The following is a 24,106-nucleotide window of genomic DNA, read 5'->3' as shown; positions in this document are numbered from 1 at the left end:
GTCTAGTTAGAATTAGATTTTTTGTTTTTATTTTTTAGTTTGTATTGAACTAGTCAATACAATAGAGTCGTTGGTGTTAAAATGTAAAACTGTACATATATGTATATATAATAATATTATATTATTATATATATATATAAATACATTTTTAATTTCTTTCTTTTCTGTATTTTTTTTCCTTTATTTTTATTTTTTGTCTTTATGTCATCTAATTCAGTTTGAACTAGAATGACTGTTGCTAGTCAAGTCCTGTCCAGACTTGACTAGCAATAGAGCTGTTGGACTGACACAGTCCAACAGCTCTTAATAGAGCTGTTGGACTGACACATTCCAACAGCTCTAAATAGAGCTGTTGGACTGTGCCCAACAGCTCTATTGAGTCCTCTTTCAGCTGTGTATATAAAGGGGTGCAGCCCCTCTTGTATTTCACTCCAATGCTTCTTAAGCAATTGGTTTTTCATATCAATAAAGAATACATTTTTATTTTTATTTTGTTTCCAGTTATACCCTTTTTAAGGGTTATGCTTTAGTGTCATTCTTGACACTTGCTCTTGTTAATCAAAGCTCGTGTTTCGAAGATCCCCATTTCATTTCATGGTATCAGAGCCGCGGAAGTACTAAATCTTAAGGAAAAGCTGCCTCGGTTTCCGTGCCCGTTTGCAAAAGTGTTCGCCACTTGAAGAGAAGTGTTTTATCACTTCATTGGAGAAGATTTCACATCTTGTTGTATTGTTTTTTTTTTTTCTTTCTTTCTCATTTTCCTTCTTGTTTCTCTTATATCCCTATTCTTTCTCTCCTTGTAATCGATGGATGACAATGATAAAGTCACCATCATGCCTATGAAACTAAGCGATACGAACTATGTAACATGGGCTTCAATCATGAAGCACCATATATGGGGAAAAGGCTTATGGGGGATTGTGGATGGTTCCGATTCGGAACCTAAGCTATCTCTTACTAAAAAGGAGGGAGATAAAGACGTCCCTCTATCGGAAGAAGAGAAAATCAAGGCTATTGCCTCATACGAGAAGAAATGGAAAGAATGGAGAATATCTCATGCGAAGATAATGTCATGGCTTATCAATAGCGTTGACATTAAAAAATGCTCAAGTCTTGCCAAATTTGATCATGCCGATAAGGCAATGGAATACCTTAAGAATATGTATTCCCTTAAAGATATTGCACACGTGTGCAACCTCCAAGAAAAAGTTCGAATGATGACACAAGGAGACAAAACTATTCGTGAATATTACAATGGGTTGTCCGAACTTTGGGAAGAACTTTCCCTTTTAGAACCAAAGTGGCATTGTGCCGAAGACATCGAGCTTCGTCAGAAACAACTCGATGTTGAACATTTTTACCAGTTTATCACTGGATTAAGGCCGGAATTTGAAACCACTAAATCGGCCCTACTTCACCGGGGAAAAATTCCTTCTATTGTTGAAACTATTGAAGAGTTAACAATGGAAGAAAATCGTCTCCGGAAAGGTTCTTTAAAAATTGAAGATGATTCCGTTTTAGCCGTGTCTAGACCAGGGAATCATGTTCGATCATATAGGCCTCCTCACTTTAACCGACAAAATGGTGACTATGATAAGAAGAAAGTTATTTGTCATCACTGTCATGAACCGGGACACTACAGGCCATAATGTCCCAAACTTAAGGAGCTGAGAGAAAAAAGAACTACAATTGCTGGATCGGAGCCTAAAGATCAGGATGCACCAGTTTCCCTGGCCCAACTAATGGAGATCCTTCAGCCTCTCATCAAAGGTGCCTCTTCCTCATCTGAAGCTTCAACCGGCGCAGCAGCCTCATCTTTTTCTGATTTAGGTAAAATTTCTTGGCTTCTTGACTCTGGTGCATCTTTTCATATGACCCCAAATAATCAAAGTCTATCCAAATGTGTTAAAAATAAAACAAGTGTGTCAAAGGTCTTTACTGCTGATGGGACTTCTCTTGAAATAGAAGGAATAGGAGATTTTGAAAAAATTTATAAAACAAAAAATTTTTTTATTCCAGAAATTAGACATGTTCCCAAATTAAATTTAAATCTTTTATCTGTATCTCAAATTTCTGATTATGGGTGTAATATTTCTTTTTCTTCTCATGGTTGTTGGGTACAGGATCGCCAGTCAGGCAAGCTGATTGGGGAAGGCCATAGAGAAGGAGGACTCTATTACATGGATTTTTTGGAAATGCCGAAGAAAGCTTTTTGTTATAATATTCAAAAAATAGAGTTGGAACTGTGGCATAAGAGACTTGGTCACCCACATATAGCCAAAATCCAACATTTTCCAAATCTAGGGAAATTTTGTAACTCTGAATCATTTGATTGTAAAGATTGTATTCTCGGCAAAATGAAAAGATTACCATTTCAGAACAGAACCTTTTTCTCTTCAAGACCACTTGAATTAATACACTCGGATGTTTGGGGTCCTGCACCAGTAATTTCTAAAGGAGGATTTGTTTACTATGTTATTTTTGTCGATGATTTCTCCCGACATACGTGGATGTACTTTTTCAAACATAAGTCTGAAGTATTTTCATACTTTCAAACTTTTCATAATATGGTTAAAAACAAATTTCAAAATGATATTACTATTTTTCGCACAGATTCAGGGGGAGAGTTTTTATCCACAGATTTTCAAAATTATGTTAAATTGCATGGCATCACACACCAAAGATCTTGTCCTTATACACCTCAACAAAATGGACTGGCAGAACGAAAACATCGCCATATTATAGAAACCACTAGAACTTTATTAATAGCAAATCAAGTCCCTAAAGACTTTTGGGCAGAAGCTGCCTTAACTGCCACCTATCTCATTAATAGGATGCCATCTTCTTCGTTACAAAATATCACTCCCATTAAAAAACTTATGAACATTTCTCCAGACTACTCTAGATTAAGAATATTTGGGTGCAAATGTTTCATATTTACTGACAAAAATGATAAACTTTCCCCTCGTGCGATTCCCTGTGCCTTTTTAGGATATGCTGAAAACCAGAAAGGTTATAGATGTTTTGACTTAAAAAATAATAAACTATATGTGTCTAGAAATGTTTCCTTTCTTGAAAAGGAGAGCTTCTTTGATTTTAGAAAATTAAAAGACGTCACTGAGTACTCCTTTTTGCTAGATCTAACATCAACATCTGATGAATATGACCTTGATTGTAACTTTGATGATGATCCAAGAATTATTGATCTTAATGTTGAAAATGAAGAAGTTCATAGAGATACTAGTATTCAATATTCCAGGCGACAAGAGTCTAATACTCCATGTGCACTTGAGAAATATTCTAACATTCCAACTAGACAATCATCCCGAATCTCGAGGCCTCCAGAAAAGTTTGTATCATACGAGTCTTTCTCACCCACATATAGGGCAGTTATTGCATTAATTCACTCATATGAAGAACCATCCACATATTTTCAAGCAAAAAATGATATCAAATGGATAGAAGCCATGAAAGTTGAATTAGATGCACTTGAAAAGGCTTCTACATGGAATATTCAAGATCTTCCTCCAGGGAAGAAAACTATAGGATGTCGATGGGTTTATAAAATTAAAACCAAGAGTGATGGTACTCTTGAAAGATATAAAGCCCGTTTAGTAGTCAAAGGTTATGCCCAAGAATATGGGATTGATTATGAAGAAACCTTTGCTCCGGTGGCTCGTATGACTACTGTCCGAACCTTAATTGCCTTAGCTTCTATCAAAAAATGGTCTATTTTTCAAATGGATGTCAAAAATGCTTTTTTAAATGGAAAGCTAGTTGAAGAAGTATATATGGAACCCCCTCCTGGTCTAAGTATTCCTAAGGGTAAAGTCCTTCGCTTAGAAAAAGCTCTTTATGGACTTAAACAAGCACCAAAAGCTTGGTATGATAGGTTTAGTCGTGTTATGATTGATATCGGTTTTCAATTCTGTTTAACTGACACTGCTTTGTTTATTAAGAATTCTGATGCAGGGATCATTGTGCTTCTTCTCTATGTGGATGATATGATCATCACCGGAAGCGATAAACAGGGAGTTGAAACAATCAAAACACTTCTTAAATCTCATTTTGAAATGACTGATTTGGGCTTGTTGAGATATTTTTTAGGCATTGAAGTTGCTTATTCTCCTAGAGGATATTTATTATCTCAGACTAAATTTGCTTTTGATATTGTTTTCAGGTCTGGTATTACTGATGATAAGAAAGTTGACACTCCAGAAGTTGTTAATGTTAAAATGAAGATTGATGATGGAGAACTTCTTGCAGACCCTACTCCTTACAGACAGCTTGTCGGGGCACTTTCCTATCTATCCATTACCAGACCAGATATAGCACATGCTGTTCATACAGCAAGTCAATTTCAACATGCTCCTACTTCTGTTCATATGGGAGCAGTCATGCGTATTATCAGATACATCAAGTCCTCTCTTTCACGAGGACTTTTCTTATCTTCCTCCTCTTCTCTTGATTTAATTGCATATACTGATGCTGATTGGGGAGGTGATCCCAATAACAGACACTCAACCACTGGCTTTTGTGTCTTTTTAGGGGAATCATTAATCTCGTGGAGGTGTAAAAAGCAGCAGAAGGTATCTCTCTCATCCACCGAAGCTGAATACAGAGCCATGGCAACCACGACCATGGAAGTAGTTTGGCTCCGACGACTGCTTGCTGACATGGGAGTTGAAGCAACAAAGGCTTCACAAATGTGTTGTGACAACAAAAGTGCGATCTACATTGCCAGTAACAGAACATTCCACGAACACACCAAACACATCGAAATGGATTGTCACTACGTCAGAGAGGAATATCTACACGGGATAATTGATCTGCCATATGTCACTTCAGAATATCAGTTAGCAGACCTCTTTACAAAGCCTCTCGCTGCTCCCCGATTTCACTTTCTCTTAGACAAACTTTCGCTCATTGTACCGTAAGTTTGAGGGGGAGTGTTAAAATGTAAAACTGTACATATATGTATATATAATAATATTATATTATTATATATATATATAAATACATTTTTAATTTCTTTCTTTTCTGTATTTTTTTTCCTTTATTTTTATTTTTTGTCTTTATGTCATCTAGTTCAGTTTGAACTAGAATGACTGTTGCTAGTCAAGTCCTGTCCAGACTTGACTAGCAATAGAGCTGTTGGACTGTGCCCAACAGCTCTATTGAGTCCTCTTTCAGCTGTGTATATAAAGGGGTGCAGCCCCTCTTGTATTTCACTCCAATGCTTCTTAAGCAATTGGTTTTTCATATCAATAAAGAATACATTTTTATTTTTATTTTGTTTCCAGTTATACCCTTTTTAAGGGTTATGCTTTAGTGTCATTCTTGACACTTGCTCTTGTTAATCAAAGCTCGTGTTTCGAAGATCCCCATTTCATTTCAGTTGGGACACCAACGACTCTATTTAGAGTCGTTGGGACCCCAATGACTCTCAAGGAGCCTTCTCCTTTGTGTATATATATATGGGGCATAGCCCCCACTCTATGTATCAATTCAAGTGGGGATTACAATCAATAAAATCACTATTTTTTATCTTTTGTTCTTGAAACCATTTAATGGGTATTTGTGAGTGAACCCTTTTGTGGTTCTTTGCGTGTTCATTTCAGTATTTTTGGTGGAACTCTTTGAGTGTCCATTGTTGGTGATTTAGTGAACATCTTTAAAGGAACTCATTCTCTTACAATGCAACACAGCTTTCTCTTACTCAAAACCACGATTAACGAGTGTCCAGATAATAGATCAAAACAAAATTCCTCCTACCATATATAACAATCTATTCCATGAGAGAGAGAGAGAGAGTTGACCAACACGAAGGCCGATATAGATGGTGGATGGGGAGTTATTCAGGAAAGTTAAGGTGAGACGCTTGATAGGGTGTTGTTTAAGGAAGAAATTAGGAAAGACAAAGGTTGGACAAGGGAAAGTTTCCTAATGAGATGGGTTTGCAGTTAGGAAAGATTAAGCGGGAATAGGACAAAAGATTCATCTTGAGATTGTATGGATAAAATTGGTCATTTTAACAGATAAGTAACAGTAATCTTAGCGGTGACTAATTTGGGGGCCAATAGCTTAAATCAAGCAAAAATTATGGTGGAAATTGAAAAGCCTCAAAAGTTTGATGTGCAAATGGATTTCCCCTAAAAATTTGGTGGGTATATGAAAATTTCTCCAATATTTCTAGTATTACCTTTTTAAAAATATTAATATATTTCCCCTTTTTTTTGTCCAAAAACCCCATAAAACAGGATATTCTCAAAATAGCATCCTTTTTTGCTATGGTTCTAAAACATAACATGGCAGACATCCCAGGTCAAATGTACCAACAACCGACGTCCAAAACATTCACTCAGAATCAACCATGGTTTTAAAATACATATTATAACTAAATATCCAATTTGATATTTTGTTATGACATATCATAAAAAATTATGAAGCATTATAACATAGATATTATAAAATTATAAAATTAATTACTATAATCAATTTAAAAAATCAAAAAGTAGCTACAAATGCTTAAAATTGCTGTTAAACTTAGATTCTATAGAATTTAACAATTTCTATGTTTAATATTTTGTTTTGATAATAAAGCAAACAAATGAATAACAAACAATGATCAAACAAAGAAAAACAGCAACACTCAGAATGAAAAGTTAAGCACGTCCGAAGCTATAAAAAATATATAGCAAACTTCAAATTAAAAATCACAACACAACCAATCTGGCATGTCTAAAATCTAAGTAAAACGTTTTCAAAACATAGATCTCCAAGTAAAATGCTTTATTACAACCCATAAGGGCTCCACACACTTGGCTAGGTGGGTCAGCTTAAGGCACTCAAGTTGATGGACATCAAGAATTCGATAACTGGTGTGTGCATCCCTTGCATTAAGGTGAAGCAGCAAGCTTTGAGGGGGTTTTGCCAAGGTTTTAAAACCCATGACTCGGAACTCGACTCATTCTTTATTGACTCGTGACTCGGCGGGTCAACTCGGTGACTTGGACTGGGTTTTGTTAACTTTTGATTTTAAAAGAAAAAATATATATAATTTGTCTCAAACCATGTTTTTGAGTAAACATATACTCTCCAAATGTCTGTAAGAATATAAAAACTGCAAAGAGCTATAGAGGTTTGCTTGAATTTGATATCTATAGAAGCACTTTGACTAATTCATGACTTGAATTAGAGGATGTGGTCACCATGAGTTCAGTCTGCTACTACCTACGGTTCCTAAAATGGTCAATCATATATGCTAGCTTGTTTTAAAAGTTTCAATTCCCTCTCTAACAAATCTATAAATGTAAAATAGGGATATATGTGCATATTGAAAGTTTACAGAATGCCCAATATCAACATAAATAAGCAATTTTCTCATGTATGAAAACTATGCAGGAAATATATTAATGGCACAACTATAAAAAGACTACTAATATTTGAATCTGTACAATGCTTGTTCACATAACAAATGGATGATGAAACCTAAATGTGACTTCCTATAGGCACATTTGACCCTCCATATATAGTGAGAATCATTTCTTTAAAATATTTTGCTAGAATAAGTTTATGCATGGCGATTTTATTCTATGGATTAAAATGATTTTTTATCTTTAAATGATTTTTATTTTCATTTTTATACAAAATCTGGGGGTAACCTTTTTTAAAATATATGTACTTATATATTTCGAAACTGTAATTTGAAACTCAAAAATCAAATTTCAAACATCCCAAAACTCGCTCGAGTCAAGCCGAGTCAGGCCGAGTCAAGCCCGAGTTTTGGCAAACCGAGTTTGCCTTGCCGGGTTAACTCGTTGGAGGGCCGAGCCGAGCCGAGCCGAGTCAGCCGAGTCAACGAGTTGACTCGGCAAGTTTTAAAACACTGGTTTTTGCCACTAGGGGTGGGCCATAGGGCACAGAATCTCTCTCTCCTGAACCGGGGTTTTCCCTTGATAAATAAAAAAAAAGACGTAAAATATTTTACAACAATACTAGCTCTCTCTCTTCATGGTAATAAGTGGATACTTCATCAATCATTCCAAATTCCTAATCATCATTGCCATTTTCTTCATTTTCCTTCTCCCCAACATTATCACTGACACATGGTTTCCTAATCACCAAACTCTTGTTCCTTCTAGTGAAAATATCAAAAAGATTTTTCACTGCCAACTTCTGAAAGAAGAGTTTTATGTACCTACCTTTTTCATCATTGCCATTTTCTTCATTTTCCTCCTCTCCAAGATTATCACTGATACATGGTTTCCTAATCACCAAACTCTTGTTCCTTCTAGTGAAAATATCAAAAAGATTTTTCACTGCCAATTTCTGAAAGAGTTTTATCTACCTACATTTTTCATAAAATTGTCAAAAAGCTACCTACCATTAGATTCACCTCGTTTACTTTAGTTACAAACATTAACCAAGAGTGGTTCCTAAATATGCCATTTTAGACTTTACAAAGATATCCCTGATTGTTCCAAAATACGCCATTTTAGACCTTACAAAGATGTCCCTATCTTCATCTTTTCCCTTTTCATTCCCCTTTGTTCCTTCTCCTCTTCCTTTTCCCCCCACTTTGTCCATCATGGCACCCAAGCTAGAGACAGGCATCACCAACGTCCATCTCTCTCTCATTCTTTCTCTCTCTTCAATGGCCAAATCAGGAGACCTCACCATAAGCCAGAATTGGGTTTTGATTTTCTGAGTTGTGGGCATCAATCAGATTTTTCATTTAGGTTCCCAAGGGATAGAAAATACACTACAGAAAATGCTAACGGTGGCAGCTCTCTTACCAAAGTTTCCCGCTCTTCTTGGTACTGCAAACCTTCTTTCCTTTATGTTTTGAAGAAACACAAAAAAGAAGGGCAAATCATCTTTCACTGTTAATCGAACACTTTTATCTTCTATCCAGAAAGAAGATAACCTCATGTGCCCGTTTTGACAATTTTTTGAAAACATTGGGTACTTAAGTGTCTTTATTCCAAAACTGCTTGTCTAGAATAGTAGGCAAAAGGTGGTAGCAAAACGTAAATTGTCAAAAACAATAATGTTTTCACAATTCAAGCGTTTAGAAGGATTATGTTTTAAATGCAAGACAAGAAAAGCACTCTACCGTTACAAACCTTAAAAGAATTTAAACCTAAACTGGAATACACGCACACAACACACACAATCATCATGATGAAAAGATAAATATCTTACTATAATGATGACTCGCCCAATACATTCCAACAAAATATTTCTAATGTAATTCTTTCACCAATCTAAGATACCTCTTGCAATAATAGCTTGTTCCATGGAGTGAAAAACATCACGGAGCAATGGTACTCCCATTCGATAATTTATTGATTTACCATAACCCTTCAATATAAATATCTCCAAGTCATCTGTCCACTCGAGCAATAAAACCTGCACATGCCTAGGGGTTCATGTTGCAGTAAGGGCACATTTGAAATTTAAATAAAGACATAATGAAATAGATAGCCATAGAGAATCAGCATTATGTTCAGACATGGGGAAAACTTGATTAGGAATTGCACAAGAACATTGCAAGTTATATCTTTGAGCAGCCTTCCAACTCAAGATACTAAGAGAGTCCTAGCGTTTAGATCTCAAGCATGTAAACTTCATTCCTATAGACTGTACATAAAAATTGAGTCTGCAAACATGATAGATCGAATAATCTTCTAATTGCACACATTTAAATTTGCTCCTCTTAAAATATTGCAATCTGTTCTGGTAACAATAGCTATAATATAAAAATATACAACACCAGCAAAAACAGAAGTGCAGTAGTGCACTAAAGAAATTTAGCAAAAAAGACAAACTACATGAATGATAGCCAATAAACATCTTGAAGAGACTAACATTGTCTAAGCAAAGCAGAACAGATTCTAAACTAAGAAAAAGAATAAATGGCAACCAAAGAATGATATGTGCATCAAACAGAAGAGACAGACATATTAACAAGTTTGATTGCAACAGGAATCTTTTAATAGCTTAGACAATCCTAGTTCAAACTTTATACCAAGTGTCATTTCAGGTGCTCTGAAAAAGTAAACAAGCATAATACAAGTTGAACTTCTTTGATCAATAGCAGTCAGAAAATCAACAATTCTTGCAATATAATAAAGGGGAAATCATTTGACATAAAAAGAGAACCACACATAACAGGAGAAAGGGAAACTAAGTTATTGGGTTTTATTAGAGAGATAACCTAGGTCCTAAATATGATGTTTTAGGTCATCTCACCAAATGGCAATGACACTCCTTTTCTGATACCCACAAGATGGGTGGTTATGTAAGAAACATATGATCAACTTGGCCATATTTACTTTATTCATTGGATGAAGAACTTGTTTCAGGCAACAAGTAGTGGACCAGAGGTTGACATATTATGAAATGGTTAACCAAAGAAATAGACAAAAACATTTAAAATCTCCCTCAAGTCTCTTCCATCGGGTTATCCTTGTTAAAGTGTCATGTATGTATGTATATATATATATATATATATATATATATATATATATATATATTTAATAGAATGTATTTAGGATACATTTTGTAACCTTTTTTCATTTTTTTTTGTTAAGGAATTTTTGGTCTTTTGACCAAACTAGCCATTGGGAGATCCCTCAACGGCTAGTTGGTTCCCTTCTAGCCCCTTTTACTTGTATATATAGGGGTCTTTGAGTCCCCTTTTAGCAAGGCATTCTCTTATGCATATTGATAAATAAAATATATATTTTTTATTGAGTGTGTGCTCTTGTTGCCCTTGTGAGCGCCCCTTTGTAGGTTGTATTTGTGCTCTTGCCCTTGGTAGGTATTGTATCTTTGAATACTTGAGGATTCATCTATCAGAGTCATTGGCTCTTGAGACTTTGCTCTTGGGATTGTGACTAAAGAATCGGTGTGGTTCCCATGATCAAGTATTCATGGTACCACTCTTGCTCATGCATTCTTCATCCTTTTTTTCTCCCTCTTTCTTTCTTTCTCATCTCTATGGCCGAAAGGGAAGTAGTTACTATCGTCCACATTAAGTTTGATGAGAATAACTACAATCGATGGACCACGGTGATGAAAAGGTTCCTTGTTGAAAAGGAACTATGGCACCTTGTGGATGGTTCTACTCTGAAACCCCTTAGTTGTCATAGGCAGAGCCTACGCGGTGAGGCCCTAAAAAGACCTAGGTGGTTTAGGTGGTACCCCAAATAAAAAAATTTAAAAAAAACATAATAAGAAATATGTATACAATATAAAATCAATCAACAATAAGCAATAGACAAATAATATGTCGTTGAACACTGTAAAGCAATTACATTACATAACCTTAACCTACTCAAATAAATTAACAATTGAATAAACAAACCATACAACTAACAATGTGAATGAACAATACACAAATAAATAAAATCATGTATACAAAAAATTTAACAACAATAGACATAATACAAGCAATAGACAAATAACATGTCTTCATATTCTTCTTCTCCTTTTTGAAGAAGAAAACAAATGATGTCTTCGAAAAAAAACTTTTAAAAAAAGCCTAAGCGGTAATATAGAGCCCCACTGCCCAAACCTGGTCGCCCAAGCAATTGGGCTACGCCTAGGTTGCCTAGGTGCCACCTTTGATAACTTGTACTTACAAAAAATGTAAATAGAGTGGAGGAAGCCTTAAAAGATAGTGAGAGAGAGAACGCTATGTCCGATTATTGGAAAGCCTTAAGAGAATGGGAAGTGGGTCATGTTAAGGTACTTTCAAGCTTCATGAATATCATGGACCAAGATCCATGTAACAACATCTTGAGCTATGAAAGGGCCGATGAAGCATGGACACTTCTAAAAGAAATGTATATTCAAAAGGATGCTGCCTACATGTGGGAACTTAGAGACAAAATCCATTAATGCAAATAAGGTGACCAATCCGTAAGAGAATATTATGGTAAATTAAAAAGACTATGGGATGAGTGTTAAAATATAAGCTATATACATATCTATACATATATAGAGAGAGATACATATACATACATATATATGTATATATATTATATATGTATATGTATCTCTATACATATATATGTATAGATATATATATATATACTATAAGCTATATATATATATGTAATAGTCGTGAATTTTATCAGATAAATAAACTTGAAATTTACGTACTTAAGCTGGAACAAGGATATTTTTGTTGTTTTATTTGTTTATTCATATTCGGATCTCAAATATTTTGTTGAGATCTTCAATATCGAATCCATAATAGCCTGTCCAGATCTTCGATATTTCATTTGGATCTTAGATATCGGGTCATTAAATTGATATTTCATAATAGATTGCGGTCAAATGGGATCTCTGGTATTGGATCCTCAATATCATGATCAAATTTGATATTGGATCCAGGATGAATGGAGTGGATCTGCAAAGTTTAAATTAAATGTTAATGAGAAAATTTATACCTATAAGACTTTTTTGGGGATCCGTAATAGCCTAGGCGATGTTTAGATCCACATTAATTCAATTGGATCTTAGACATAAGATCCTTAATTTCCAATGTCAATTTTACATCGGTATTACTCGGGTCCAGTTAAAATTCTACTTAGATTCGAAATAAGATTACTTGGGATCCCTGATAACGTATTTGGATCCACAGTAATTTAACTTGGGTTCATATTTGAAGTTTTAATTTTTAGTACTTTAAAAACTTAAAATATCCGGATCCGTGAAAGGAACCGAATAGGCCCAAGCGTGGACCCAACTGTAGTGGGTCGCGGGTCACGAGTTCGGTCGAACCAAAGTCGCACCCGCTGGTGCGTTATAAGGTAACCTAAGTAGGGTCTGCGTTTTCTTTTAAAAAGCAAAGGGGCGAAGGGGGTGGGGGTGTGGCGGCTGCGTGAAACATTCTTTCACACAGCAGCCAACCATGATTCCCCTTTCCACGAAATCTAACCGACCCCTCTCCTCCCCCATTCTCTCTATTTAACTGACCCCCCTTCCATTCCTCTCTCACTCGTTATCGCCCTTCCCCTACTTCTTCCCCTCTCGTTCTTGCTCTCACTCTTTATTTCCCTACCCCTGTTGTGTGGTTCAGCCAGAAGAACTCCCATATCAAGTTGCGGCCATTGCAAGGGAGGAAAGAGCAATGCAGAGAAAAAAAAGGGGCTCACATGAGCACGGTGTTAAAATGTATATATATATATATATATATATATATATATATATATATATATATATATATATATATACCCGATAGGGGTATTTTTGTAATTTCATATAGTTGTTTTTAGAAAACAACTATTTTTATTTTTTGTTAAAATGTAATTTCTTTTTTTATTTTTTAGTTTTCTTTTTTGTATTTTTTAGGAACCAAAAGGGGCTCCAACCATAGAATCGTTGGAGCCCCCAACGGTCACAAATGTGACCATTGGGGGCTCCCAACGACTCCATGGGAGCCCCCTTTTGGGCTCTCCTTTTGAGGCCCTTGGCCCTCCTTTTCTCTCCACTCCCTCTTGTATAAATAGGGGTGAACCCCTTGTACATTGGTATTCTTTAGAGCTCTCTCTCTTTTCAATAAGAGGCTTTTTATATTGTTGCCTTCTTAAAGACTTGTGCTTGCTTTGTCCCTTAGTGGACTTGTATATTGGCTCTTTTATTCATTGTTGTAAGTGCTTATGAGCACTCTTTATATTTCCGCAATATCTCATTACATGGTATCAGAGCCACTCGATTCTTGAAGGAAAAGTGTGGTTCGTGTATTTCATATTTTGTGAATCTCTTCTCACTTCTTGGAAACATCATGGAGGCAAAGATCGACCTATCCTTCAAGCTCAATAGAAAGAATTCATGATGTGGGCATCGGCAATGGAAAACAACCTCAAAGGAAAGAAACTTTGGGGTTTTGTCATGGGTACCATTCCGGAACCTAAGCTTATGCTCACAAAGAACGAAGGAGGTCAAGAAAAAGCCCTTGAAGGAGATGCTCGCCTCAAGGCCATTGAAAATCATCAAAAAGAAGTGAAAGATTGGGAAAGCAATCACGCGAAAATCCTTGCGTGGTTTATGAACAATGTTGAGCTTAAGGTATGTGCTAATATAGCTAAATTTCGTCGGGCCAATGAGGCTTGGTCCTTTATGAAGGGTATGTATACCCAAAAGGATCTTGCAAGAGCATATTTTTTGCAAGAAAAGATTAGAACCACCAAACAAGGTGATTCTAGCATTCAAGACTATTATAGTACCCTAAACCCACTATGGGATGAATTGGATCTTTTAGAGCCAAAATGGGTTTCTATGGAAGATATTGAATTAAGACAAAAACAAATGAAACAAGAACGATTGTTTCAATTTCTTTTTGGGCTACGTCCCAAATTTGAGCAAGTGAGATCCTCACTTCTCCATAGATCTATATTTCCTCCAATTGAGGATGCCATTGTCGAAATCACTCAAGAGAAGACAAGGCTTGGCATGAGTAAACATGTTGATGAAGTGCTTGTCGTATCCAAACCCAGTAACAATGTAAGAACCTATAAACCTCATTTTGGGAAACCTTCTTTCACGCAGCAGCCAACCACGATTCCCCTTCCCACGATATCTAACCGACCCCTCTCCTCCCCCATTCTCTCTATTTAACCGACCACCCTACCCTTCCTCTCTCACTCGTTATCGCCCTTCCCCTCCCGTTCTTGCTCTCACTCTAACCCTGTTGCGCGGTTCAACCAGAAGAACTGTATCAAGCTGCGTCTATTGCAAGGGAAGAAAGAGCAACGCAGAGAAAAAAAAGGGGCTCACATGAGCACGGCAGCAAGGGAACCATTTGGATTCACAGCGGCCGAAAGAGTAAATCGGAGAAAGAGGGGGAAAAGCTCAAAACGGGTAGGGTTTTACTATGATTTTGTGTGTGTATTGTGTTTCAAAGACTGCATTGTGTTGCATCTCGCCTCAAATCAAGAAGTTCAAAATTTTGAGGGGTTTTTATATGGATACAACGATGGTGTTTTCGTGTAAAACTATTCGGTAATACCCTTTGGTATGAATAGCCTAATGGATTACATGTTGTTTATTTAGTGTATTGCTAACCCTTGACAGTATTGGTTTAAATACTTTGTTATGTGACATTAATCGGTGGATACTGTTCGATGACTTTCGATTTTTTTTTTTTTTGTTATGAAAATCTTGCTTTGTTCAGCATGATACTAATCGGTGGATATTGTTTGCTCAATGATATGAGTAACACAAAGGCATTGGCTCTTGGGAGTGGCCACAATCCCTATATTGCCTTCTTTGGAAAGGCTTCCCATTTTGCCTACAAGACCATCATACTTCTTTAGTTTTTTTTATTTTATTTCACAGAGTTTGAGCATTCCACAGTATTTTTAGTTTTTGTCCCCTGTTTTTCTATTGGTGAGGAGGCATTCTCTTCATGCTGCAGCTGTTGAGATTAAAGTTTGAGGAAATATACTGGAGAATGACTATTTCTATGTCTTAGGCCAAATGGAACCTGGCTGAACTGTCTTATCAAAATATAATAAAAACCTATTCTAAAACTTTGAAACTTTTCTATGATGATCCCGGTAATGAAATGAAGAGGGTTTTAATAGCTGAGATGATCCATAGCTGCCCAAGCAAGAATAAGAGGTCGGGGTGCAAGGTGCAATGCCCAAAGTGGGAGCCAAGAAGAGAATGTTTAAGAGATGCCTTAATGCTTGAAGTAGGAAGTGTTGAACTCACTAAATAAAACTGAAGGTATATTGTATGCTGAGTATAAAAAGAAGTCCTGTTTATGGTTTACTTATGCAACCGATTATTCAGATTTATACTTTTTGGCCACGTATTTGCAGCAAAGTGACCTGGAATTTTACTCTCATCAGTGTTCCTGGTTCCATTAGTAGTAGGCATACTAGTTTATGAGAACTGTGAGAACTGATGCTAGTAACTGTATTAGTACATGCTATCTCACTAGTATCTCTTGATTGTTAATGATTGAAAATACACCTTGCTTTGAAAATACATCATTGGTTTCTTTTTCTACTTAGACTAGATATGCAATTGGTTTTGAAATATTGACCGCGCCGACAATGTTTTTACCTGTTATGCTGCATGTCTCTGATTTCTTACATGCCTATTAAGCTATATGTATTCTGAAATTTTATTGAACCACCTAACATAGCTTAAATTCTGTTTATATTGTGGAAGTGTCTTGATCATGTTAGGAATTCTGTCATAAAGGTATTGAAAATGAATTTACTGGGGGTTAATCTCTATAACCGGAAAATCTGGATTTTTAATTGACCTACCATGTTAACTAATATAAGATAATTATGCATTAGTTATCGACTTTTATCATGTGGCAAGTTATGATTTTCATTTAAGAATATGGACTAGAAATTTTGCACTTAGAATCGGTTTAGGGGTATGGCCATGAGCGGTAAAAACAAAGGTACAAATGATATGGGCAGTGAGTATGGAAGGTGTAATAGCTGAACTCTTGTGATTGACATAACTGGTTGGTTGCATTATACACACTCACTCAATGACACACACTTGTTGCACCTTTTAGTGTTATATGAATACTATTCATATAAAGTGTTAGGCCCGAGATTGAGTAATAATAATATGGTGCTCGATAAAATGATTATTAGCATGAAACTTTATAGTTATTCTTTTAGTGATTTAATTGGAAGGGTTACTTACCTGAATTCTTCAAATAGAGAACTTATGTCCGAGCTTGCTGGTCGGATGTTGTTGGCCCTGAAAGGCCAAGCAGGGGATTCAGGAGTCCCAATTGGGCGCCCTGAGATTATACAATTAATATCCAAGAGAATGCAAACTTAATATTTCTGCATGACCGGTTTAAAGGTACCAGGGCATTCGTGTTTGACAGTTTAAAAGTACCTGAGCACTCTGAGTGAGTCTATTTTGGTTAATATACCTTTTGAAGGTATGAATGGTTGGGGGCCTACTACTCAGGTAGTAGGAATCAAATTTTGAGGAACTCCAATGTCTTTAAGTGACTGGGTTCGGTTCAGGGAAAGCCTGGACACATCGGGAAATATAAATTAATGAAAAAAGCAACCCACTCAGATTCGGGCATACCTTGGACAGGGTAGGTGGTACACAACTCCGGAGACATGTGTTACCTGCTTCGAGCGGCAATGGTTCGTTGGTCCCCAATTCTCGAAGTTAGGGCATCCTGTTTGTTTTGGGCCTTTGGGAGGTTCTCTCAGTTATTCAACAGTTCCCTTAGGATTTCAGTTTTAGTTAGAACATTCAGGTTAATAAAACACCAATGCATAATGAACTCCCGAATGTTCTCTTCTATTGAGGTTGCTTTGGCCCGTGTGTACCCGCGGGATAATTCAAGATAAATATTAAATTTTACTTATCACTCAAACAAAATATTGTGAGCTTTGTACTTTGACATGTTACTTACGATTAGATAATTGAGCATGTGATTAATCATGTAAACTTGTGTTTATTTAATTCATTAGATAATGATTCATGATATGCTTTTCGTGACTTAGAATTTTACAACAACAACAACAACTACGCCTTCATCCCAAAACAATTGGGGTCGGCGATAATGAACCAACAAAGAAAATCATTCTGTGTCTTCCACATGAATCCTTCTCCTCCAATCATTTTTATCCAATGCCATGTCCTCAGTGAGGTTCAAAGCATTCATATCCTTTCCTATCATCTCCATCCAAGTCTTCCTAGGCCTACCCGACCTCTTTTAACTAATATATTTTCCCACTTCTCCATCCTTCTAACTGGAGCATCATTAGGCCTTCGCCGAATATGTCCAAACCACCGTAAACGATTCTCTCTCATTTTATTTTCAATGGGTGCAACGCCTACCTTCTTACGTATCTCCTCATTTCGAATCTTATCTTTTATTATATTTCCACACATCCATCTAAGCATACGCATCTCAGCTACACTCATTTTTTGAATATGATGTCTCTTGGCAGCCCAACATTCCGTACCATATAGTAAAGCGGGCCTAATAGTCGTCCTATAAAACTTTCCCTTCAACCGCAATGGCATTCTACGATCGCACAGCACTCCAGTTGCATTTTTCCATTTCATCCACCCAACCTTTATCCTATGATTTACATCTCCATCAATTTCTCCATACTTTTGAATGATAGATCCCAAATATTTGAAACAGTCATCCACCGGTATTTCTTGTTCACCAAGCTTCACTACACACCCATCACTACTTTGTTGCGTACTAAACCGACATTCCATATATTTTGTCTTACTCTTACTCAACTTAAAACCTCTTGCTTCCAATGTCTGTCTCCATAATTCTAACTTAGCATTAACCCCAGCTCTAGACTCATCAATCAAAACAATATCATCAGCAAACAACATACACCACGGCACATTTTCTTAAATTGATCTTGTAAGCTCATCCATCACCCTCTCTCAAAGTTTCATAGTATGACTCATGAGTTTTATACCACGATAGTTTGTGCAATCTTGTATATCACCCTTATTCTTATATAGAGGTACCAAAGTACTCTTCCTCCACTCATTAGGCATCTTATTTGTCTGCCAAATCTTGTTAAAAAGATTTGTCAACCATTCTAAACCTTTCTCTCCCAAGCATTTTCAAGCCTCGATAGGTATACCATCTGGGTCAACTGCCCTTCTTGATTTCATTTTCTTCAAAGTCTCTGCAATTTCTTTCTTTTGAATCTTGCGCTAGTCACGATTCATCTCATGAAAAGGAATGAACAAGTCTCCAAGATCCTGAGCATGACTTCCATTAAATAGCTTATCAAAATAATCTTTTCAGCTCTCTTTAATTTCTTCATCTTTGACTAAAACCCTTTGTGTTTCATCTTTGATACATCTAACCATACCCAGATCCCTCGATTTCCCATTTCTCATCTTTGCAAGCCTGTAAATATCCTTCTCGCCCTCTTTGGTATCCAACTTGTCATAAACGTCCTTATATACCTTATCCCTCGCGTTCCGAACTACTTTTTTAGCTTCCTTCTTTGCTATCATATACTTCTCCAAATTCTCATTATCACGACTCTTAATTAGATTTCTATAACACTCTCTTTTAACCTTAATAGCTAATTTGACATCCTCGTTCCACCACGATGTATCCTTACCTAGCGGTGCACCGCCTTTAGACTCACCCAATACCTCCTTAGCCACTTTTCTCATGCCACCCGCTATCTTATTCCACATTGATTCTGAATCCTCCTCGAGACACCAATCAGCTTCCTTAACTACCTGCTCTATAAACATTTCTTGTTTGGCTCCTTTCAGTGCCCACCACTTAATTCTAGGATCTATCCTATGTCTATCCCTTTTAAGGCATTGTCTAATTCTAAGATCTAAAATTAAGACTCTATGTTTGTAGCTACACTTCTTTCGGTATAACCTTACAATCGATGCAACAACCCCTATCTCTCTTTCTAAGTAGGAAAAAATCTATCTGACTCGTATTAACCCTACTTTTAAATGTTACTAGGTGAGACTCCCTCTTCCTAAACCAAGTGTTTGCTAAGATCATATCATAGGACAAACCAAAATCTAAAATCCTTTCTCCACTTTCGTTTCTTTCTCCTATACCATAGCCTCCATGAATACTCTCAAATCCATCCCTACTAATGCCTACATGCCCATTAAGGTCACCGCCGATGAAAAGCCTTTCTCCATAAGATATCCCTTGTACTACTCCATCTAAATCTTCCCAAAATTGACGCTTAATGGAATCATCTAAACCTACTTGAGGTGCATAAACACTAATAATATTAATAATATACATACCTAATACTAATTTAATAAAATCCTATCACCCTTCCTACGGACCTCAACTACATTATCTATAAACTCACGACTCATAACAATCCCTACTTCATTCCTATTTCTATTTATTCCTGTATACCAAATCTTATATCCCCAGGGTTCTATCACTTTTGCCTTCTCACCTACCCATTTGGTCTTTTGTAGACATAAAATATCAATCTTTCTCTTACGCATAACATCTACTAACTCTGCCAACTTACCAGTTAAAGACCCTATGTTCCAAGTGGCTAACCTAATTTTATGGTCTTGGACTAACTTCTTTACCCCCACCCGTCCAACAAAGTGAGGGAACCCTTGCCTATTTGACACAACACCCGGGCGCCGGTGTGACGCGTCTCTTCCGGGCAACGACCTAGCAACCCTTGCCCATTTATCACTGCCTCCGAGCCTATAGAGTATAGTGCAGCGCTCAGTAGGGAACGCCACAATGAAATTCTCATATTGGTTCATATTCATAGGGTATGACTAAGTTTTTATGTTGGCTGTCACCGGCCTACCGTAATCCTCCTCCTTTATCCGGGCTTGGGACCGGGAGTGTATAACTAAACAGTTATACACAAGCGGAGTTGTGATTTAGAATTTGTGCGATGCAATAAATTAGTCTCATGTTAATTATTTGTCATGCTTAGTATCATGCTTTACTGGATATAGTTAATCAAACACATTGCATACTTGTTGCATAGTACATCTGCAAAGCCATAGTATTCTCCTACATAGACTGGTTGTAGTTTGACACAATTTATTTTACTATTTTTCAGAAAAAGAGTAAAAGATCGGGAGCGGTTGCGGGATGGTGTGCTGACCAAGATATATAATTTATTGTGTTCCCGGGATGTCAAAAGTTAATTTGGCTATTATTAATGAGTCTTTCAGAAACTCTGACCTTGTGTTTAAACCTTTTTATTAGAAATGAAATGAATGGTAATTGATTTGAGGATTCCTGTGACGTGCCTGAAATACTTAGCTTATTTAAATTTGAATATTTCTGCTGCCTTGAAAAAAAATCTCAAAAAATTGGGTTAAAATTTCGAGGCATTACAATATATATATATATATATATAGAGAGAGAGAGAGATACATATATATATATATATATATTATATGTATATGTATCTCTATACATATATATGTATAGATATATATTTCAAGGGTAAACCCGATAAAGGTAAAATTATATTTTTCCCTTTTGCTGTAATTATTTTTTCTCTTTTATTTCTTCTTTTTCTTTTTTCTTTTTTCTTTTTTGTCTTTTTCTTGCCTTGGAGGGCCCAACTCATAGACGTTGGGCCCCTCCAACGGTCACATTTGTGACCGTTGGAGGGGCTCCAACGTCTATGAGTGGAGCCCCTCCAAGGTGCTCCTCATGTATATATAGGGGTCTCCCCCCTTTGTAAAAGCTAAGCTTTTTAGAAAAGTTCCTATTCATTTCAATAAAGATTTTTCTTATTCTTTTATGCCTTTGAGAAATTGTATTCTCATTTAAGTGTTGTGCCTTTGTGCACACTTGTCTCAAGTTCTCTTTTGTGCCTTTGAGCACTTATTACATATTGAAGATTTTGTGCGCTTGTGCACAATTGTCTCGTTGAAGACATTTTCACATGGTATCAAAGCAAGGTCGATAAAAGAATAACTCGTGTTTTGCCATTCTTCGATGGTTGCCTCGGAAAGCATGCACATTCCCAATCTTGGCGTGGAGAGCTCTTGTAATTCACTTATAAGTGCAATCCATCTCTTCAAGTGAGCTTAAAAGACCCTTGTGGTAAGAGACTATTCTTTAAGTTTTCTCTCTCTCATATACTTCTCCATGGCAAAAAAAGATTCTCACTTTTCTCTTGGCTTTAAGCTCAATGGGTCAAACTATCATGTTTGGGTCGGAAATATGGAAGCACACATCAAAGGTAAGGGACTTTGGGGGTATATCCAAGATTCAATACCGGAACCGGAGCCAAAGATTACGATGGTTGAAAAAGGAAAAATAAAAATTCTTGATGGAGAAGAAAGAACAAAAGCACCTGAGGAATATAGCAAAAAACATAAAAATTGGGAGATGAAAAACTACAAAATCCTATCATGGATCCTCTCTTCAATTGAGATAAGAATCAATGCAAATATTTTAAAATTCAAAAAAACATGTGGGAATATCTTGAGAGGATGTATACCTCAAGAGATTTATCTCACAAGTATTATCTTCAAAAGAGAACTTTGACTCTCTAAAAAGGCGAAATGACCATTAGAGAGTATTTCGAAGAATTGTCTTCCATTTGGGATGAACTTGCTATGCTCGAACCTAAGTGGAGTGAAGAAGCTATTGAGCTTCGCCACAAACAATTGGAAGAATACCGGTTTTTTAATTTCTTGAATGGGCTTAAGCCCGAATTTGAACAAATGAGGTCTTCTCTCCTATCTTCTTTTACTTCCCCTCCTCTCGAAGATGTTCTTACCAAATTAAGTGGAGAGGAGACTCGTTTGGGAATGAGTAAATCAAACCCAAGTGTTCTTGCCATACCTTCAAACAAAGATGAAAATGAAGGTGCTTATGTTGTCTCTAGACCCGAAGCAATTTAAAGTCATATAAGCCTCCTCATTTCAACAAAGATCAAAATCAAAGAGAAGAAGAAGGACAAAGTAAAAGATGGAATTAAGGGAGTATGGAAAAATCATTTGTCACTTTTCTAAAGAACAGGGACACATTAAGCCAGTTTGTCCTAAGTGAAAGAAGAAGGTAGCTATGTCTACTATATTTCAACCACAAAGAGAACAAATCCATCTACTTCCAATAATGGGGCATTGTCCTTAAGTCAAATCATGGAGGCTTTTCAACCCTTCCTCAAAGGATCCATCTCTGGTGCCGCTATGTCTTTTCCTCCCAGTAAGATCTCTTGGCTCTTAAATTCGGGGGCCTCTTTCCATATGACTTCAAATTTTTGTGTACTTTCCGAATATTCAAAAAATATTTTTTCATCATTTATTTCAACCACTAATGGTACTTCTCTTGAAATTACTTCTCTTGAAATCAAAGGAGTTGAAAATTTTAAAAAACAAGATTTCTTCATTCCAAAAGTTAGATTTATATCATAATTGAATTTAAACTTGCTTTTGATTTCTCAACTCTCAGACCATGGATGTGATGTTAAGTTCTCATCAAATAAATGTTGGGTACAAGGTCGCCGGTCCGGGAAGTTGATTGGGGAAGGCTATAGAAAATGAGATCTCTACTATATGGAATTTCTACAAATTCCAAAACATTCTTTTTGTAATATTGCCCAACATAAAGATATAAATGTTTGGCATAAAAGCCTAGGACATCCCAATGTCGTCAAGCTTTCTTATTTGCATTTTGTTAAAGATCTCTGTAAAAATAATTTCACTTGTAATGATTGCATTCTTGAAAAAATGAGAAGCTTGCCTTTTGAACAAAGATCTATGTTTACAAACAAACCTTTTGAACTTGTGCACTCGGATGTATGGGGACCGACACCTGTAATATCTAAAGGAGAATTTGCTTACTATGTTATTTTTGTGGATGATTATTCAAGATTTTGTTGGATATACTTTCTTAAACATAAACATGAAGTCATTGCATCGTTTAAGACATTTCATATGATGATTAAAAATCAATTTAATGGTAATGTAAGAATCTTTAGAACCGATTCCGGAGGAGAGTATCTTTCAAATTATTTTAAAAATTATCTTAAAAATCATGGAATAGTTCATCAAAGATCTTGTCCAAAAACACCAGAACAAAACGGTCTAGCCAAAAGAAAACATAGGCATATTATTGAAACCACTAGAACTTTATTCATTTATCAAAACATTCCTAAAAGATTTTGGGCCAAGGCGGCTCTTCCATCCGTTTACCTTATAAATCGCCTTCCTTCAAAAAATCTAAACAAAACTTCACCTTTTGAAATTTTATACCAAAAGGAACCTGACTATAATAGGTTAAGGATCTTTGCATGTAAATGTTTTGTCCTTACCGACAAAAATGATAAGCTTTCACCAAAAGCTATTCCTTGTGCATTTCTTGGATATTCTAAAACTCAAAAAGGATTTAGATGTTATGATGTTAAGAACGGCAAACTATATGTTTCTAGGAATGTGACTTTCTTAGAAAATGTTAGTGGTTTTGAAAAAGATGAATCCCATAAAGAGAATATGGATTACTCTTTCTTGATTGAGTTATTATCTAGGGATGATGATATTTCTAGTGATGATGAATTGAATAATTTTAGTAAAAATGAAAATATAGTTGAAGACAACCATTCTTCTT

General features: G+C 36.1%; 1 protein-coding gene across 1 annotated transcript in view; it reads right to left on the bottom strand.

The window, feature by feature from the left end:
- LOC149843943 (histidine acid phosphatase family protein) overlaps positions 1-24,106 on the bottom strand; it is an 81,459-nt gene that overhangs the window by 11,011 nt on the left and 46,342 nt on the right. Inside the window, exon 7 of the mRNA XM_090000189.1 lies at positions 9,279-9,414. Within this exon, the coding sequence (XP_089856315.1) occupies positions 9,279-9,414 (136 nt within the window). The remainder of the gene's footprint in view (positions 1-9,278; positions 9,415-24,106) is intronic.

The sequence above is a fragment of the Nuphar pumila genome, chromosome 3 (genome assembly GCF_984573655.1).
Source record: "Nuphar pumila chromosome 3, dmNupPumi1.hap1.1, whole genome shotgun sequence".
NCBI classification, from domain to species: domain Eukaryota; kingdom Viridiplantae; phylum Streptophyta; class Magnoliopsida; order Nymphaeales; family Nymphaeaceae; genus Nuphar; species Nuphar pumila.
This window is presented reverse-complemented; position numbering and strand designations above follow the sequence as displayed.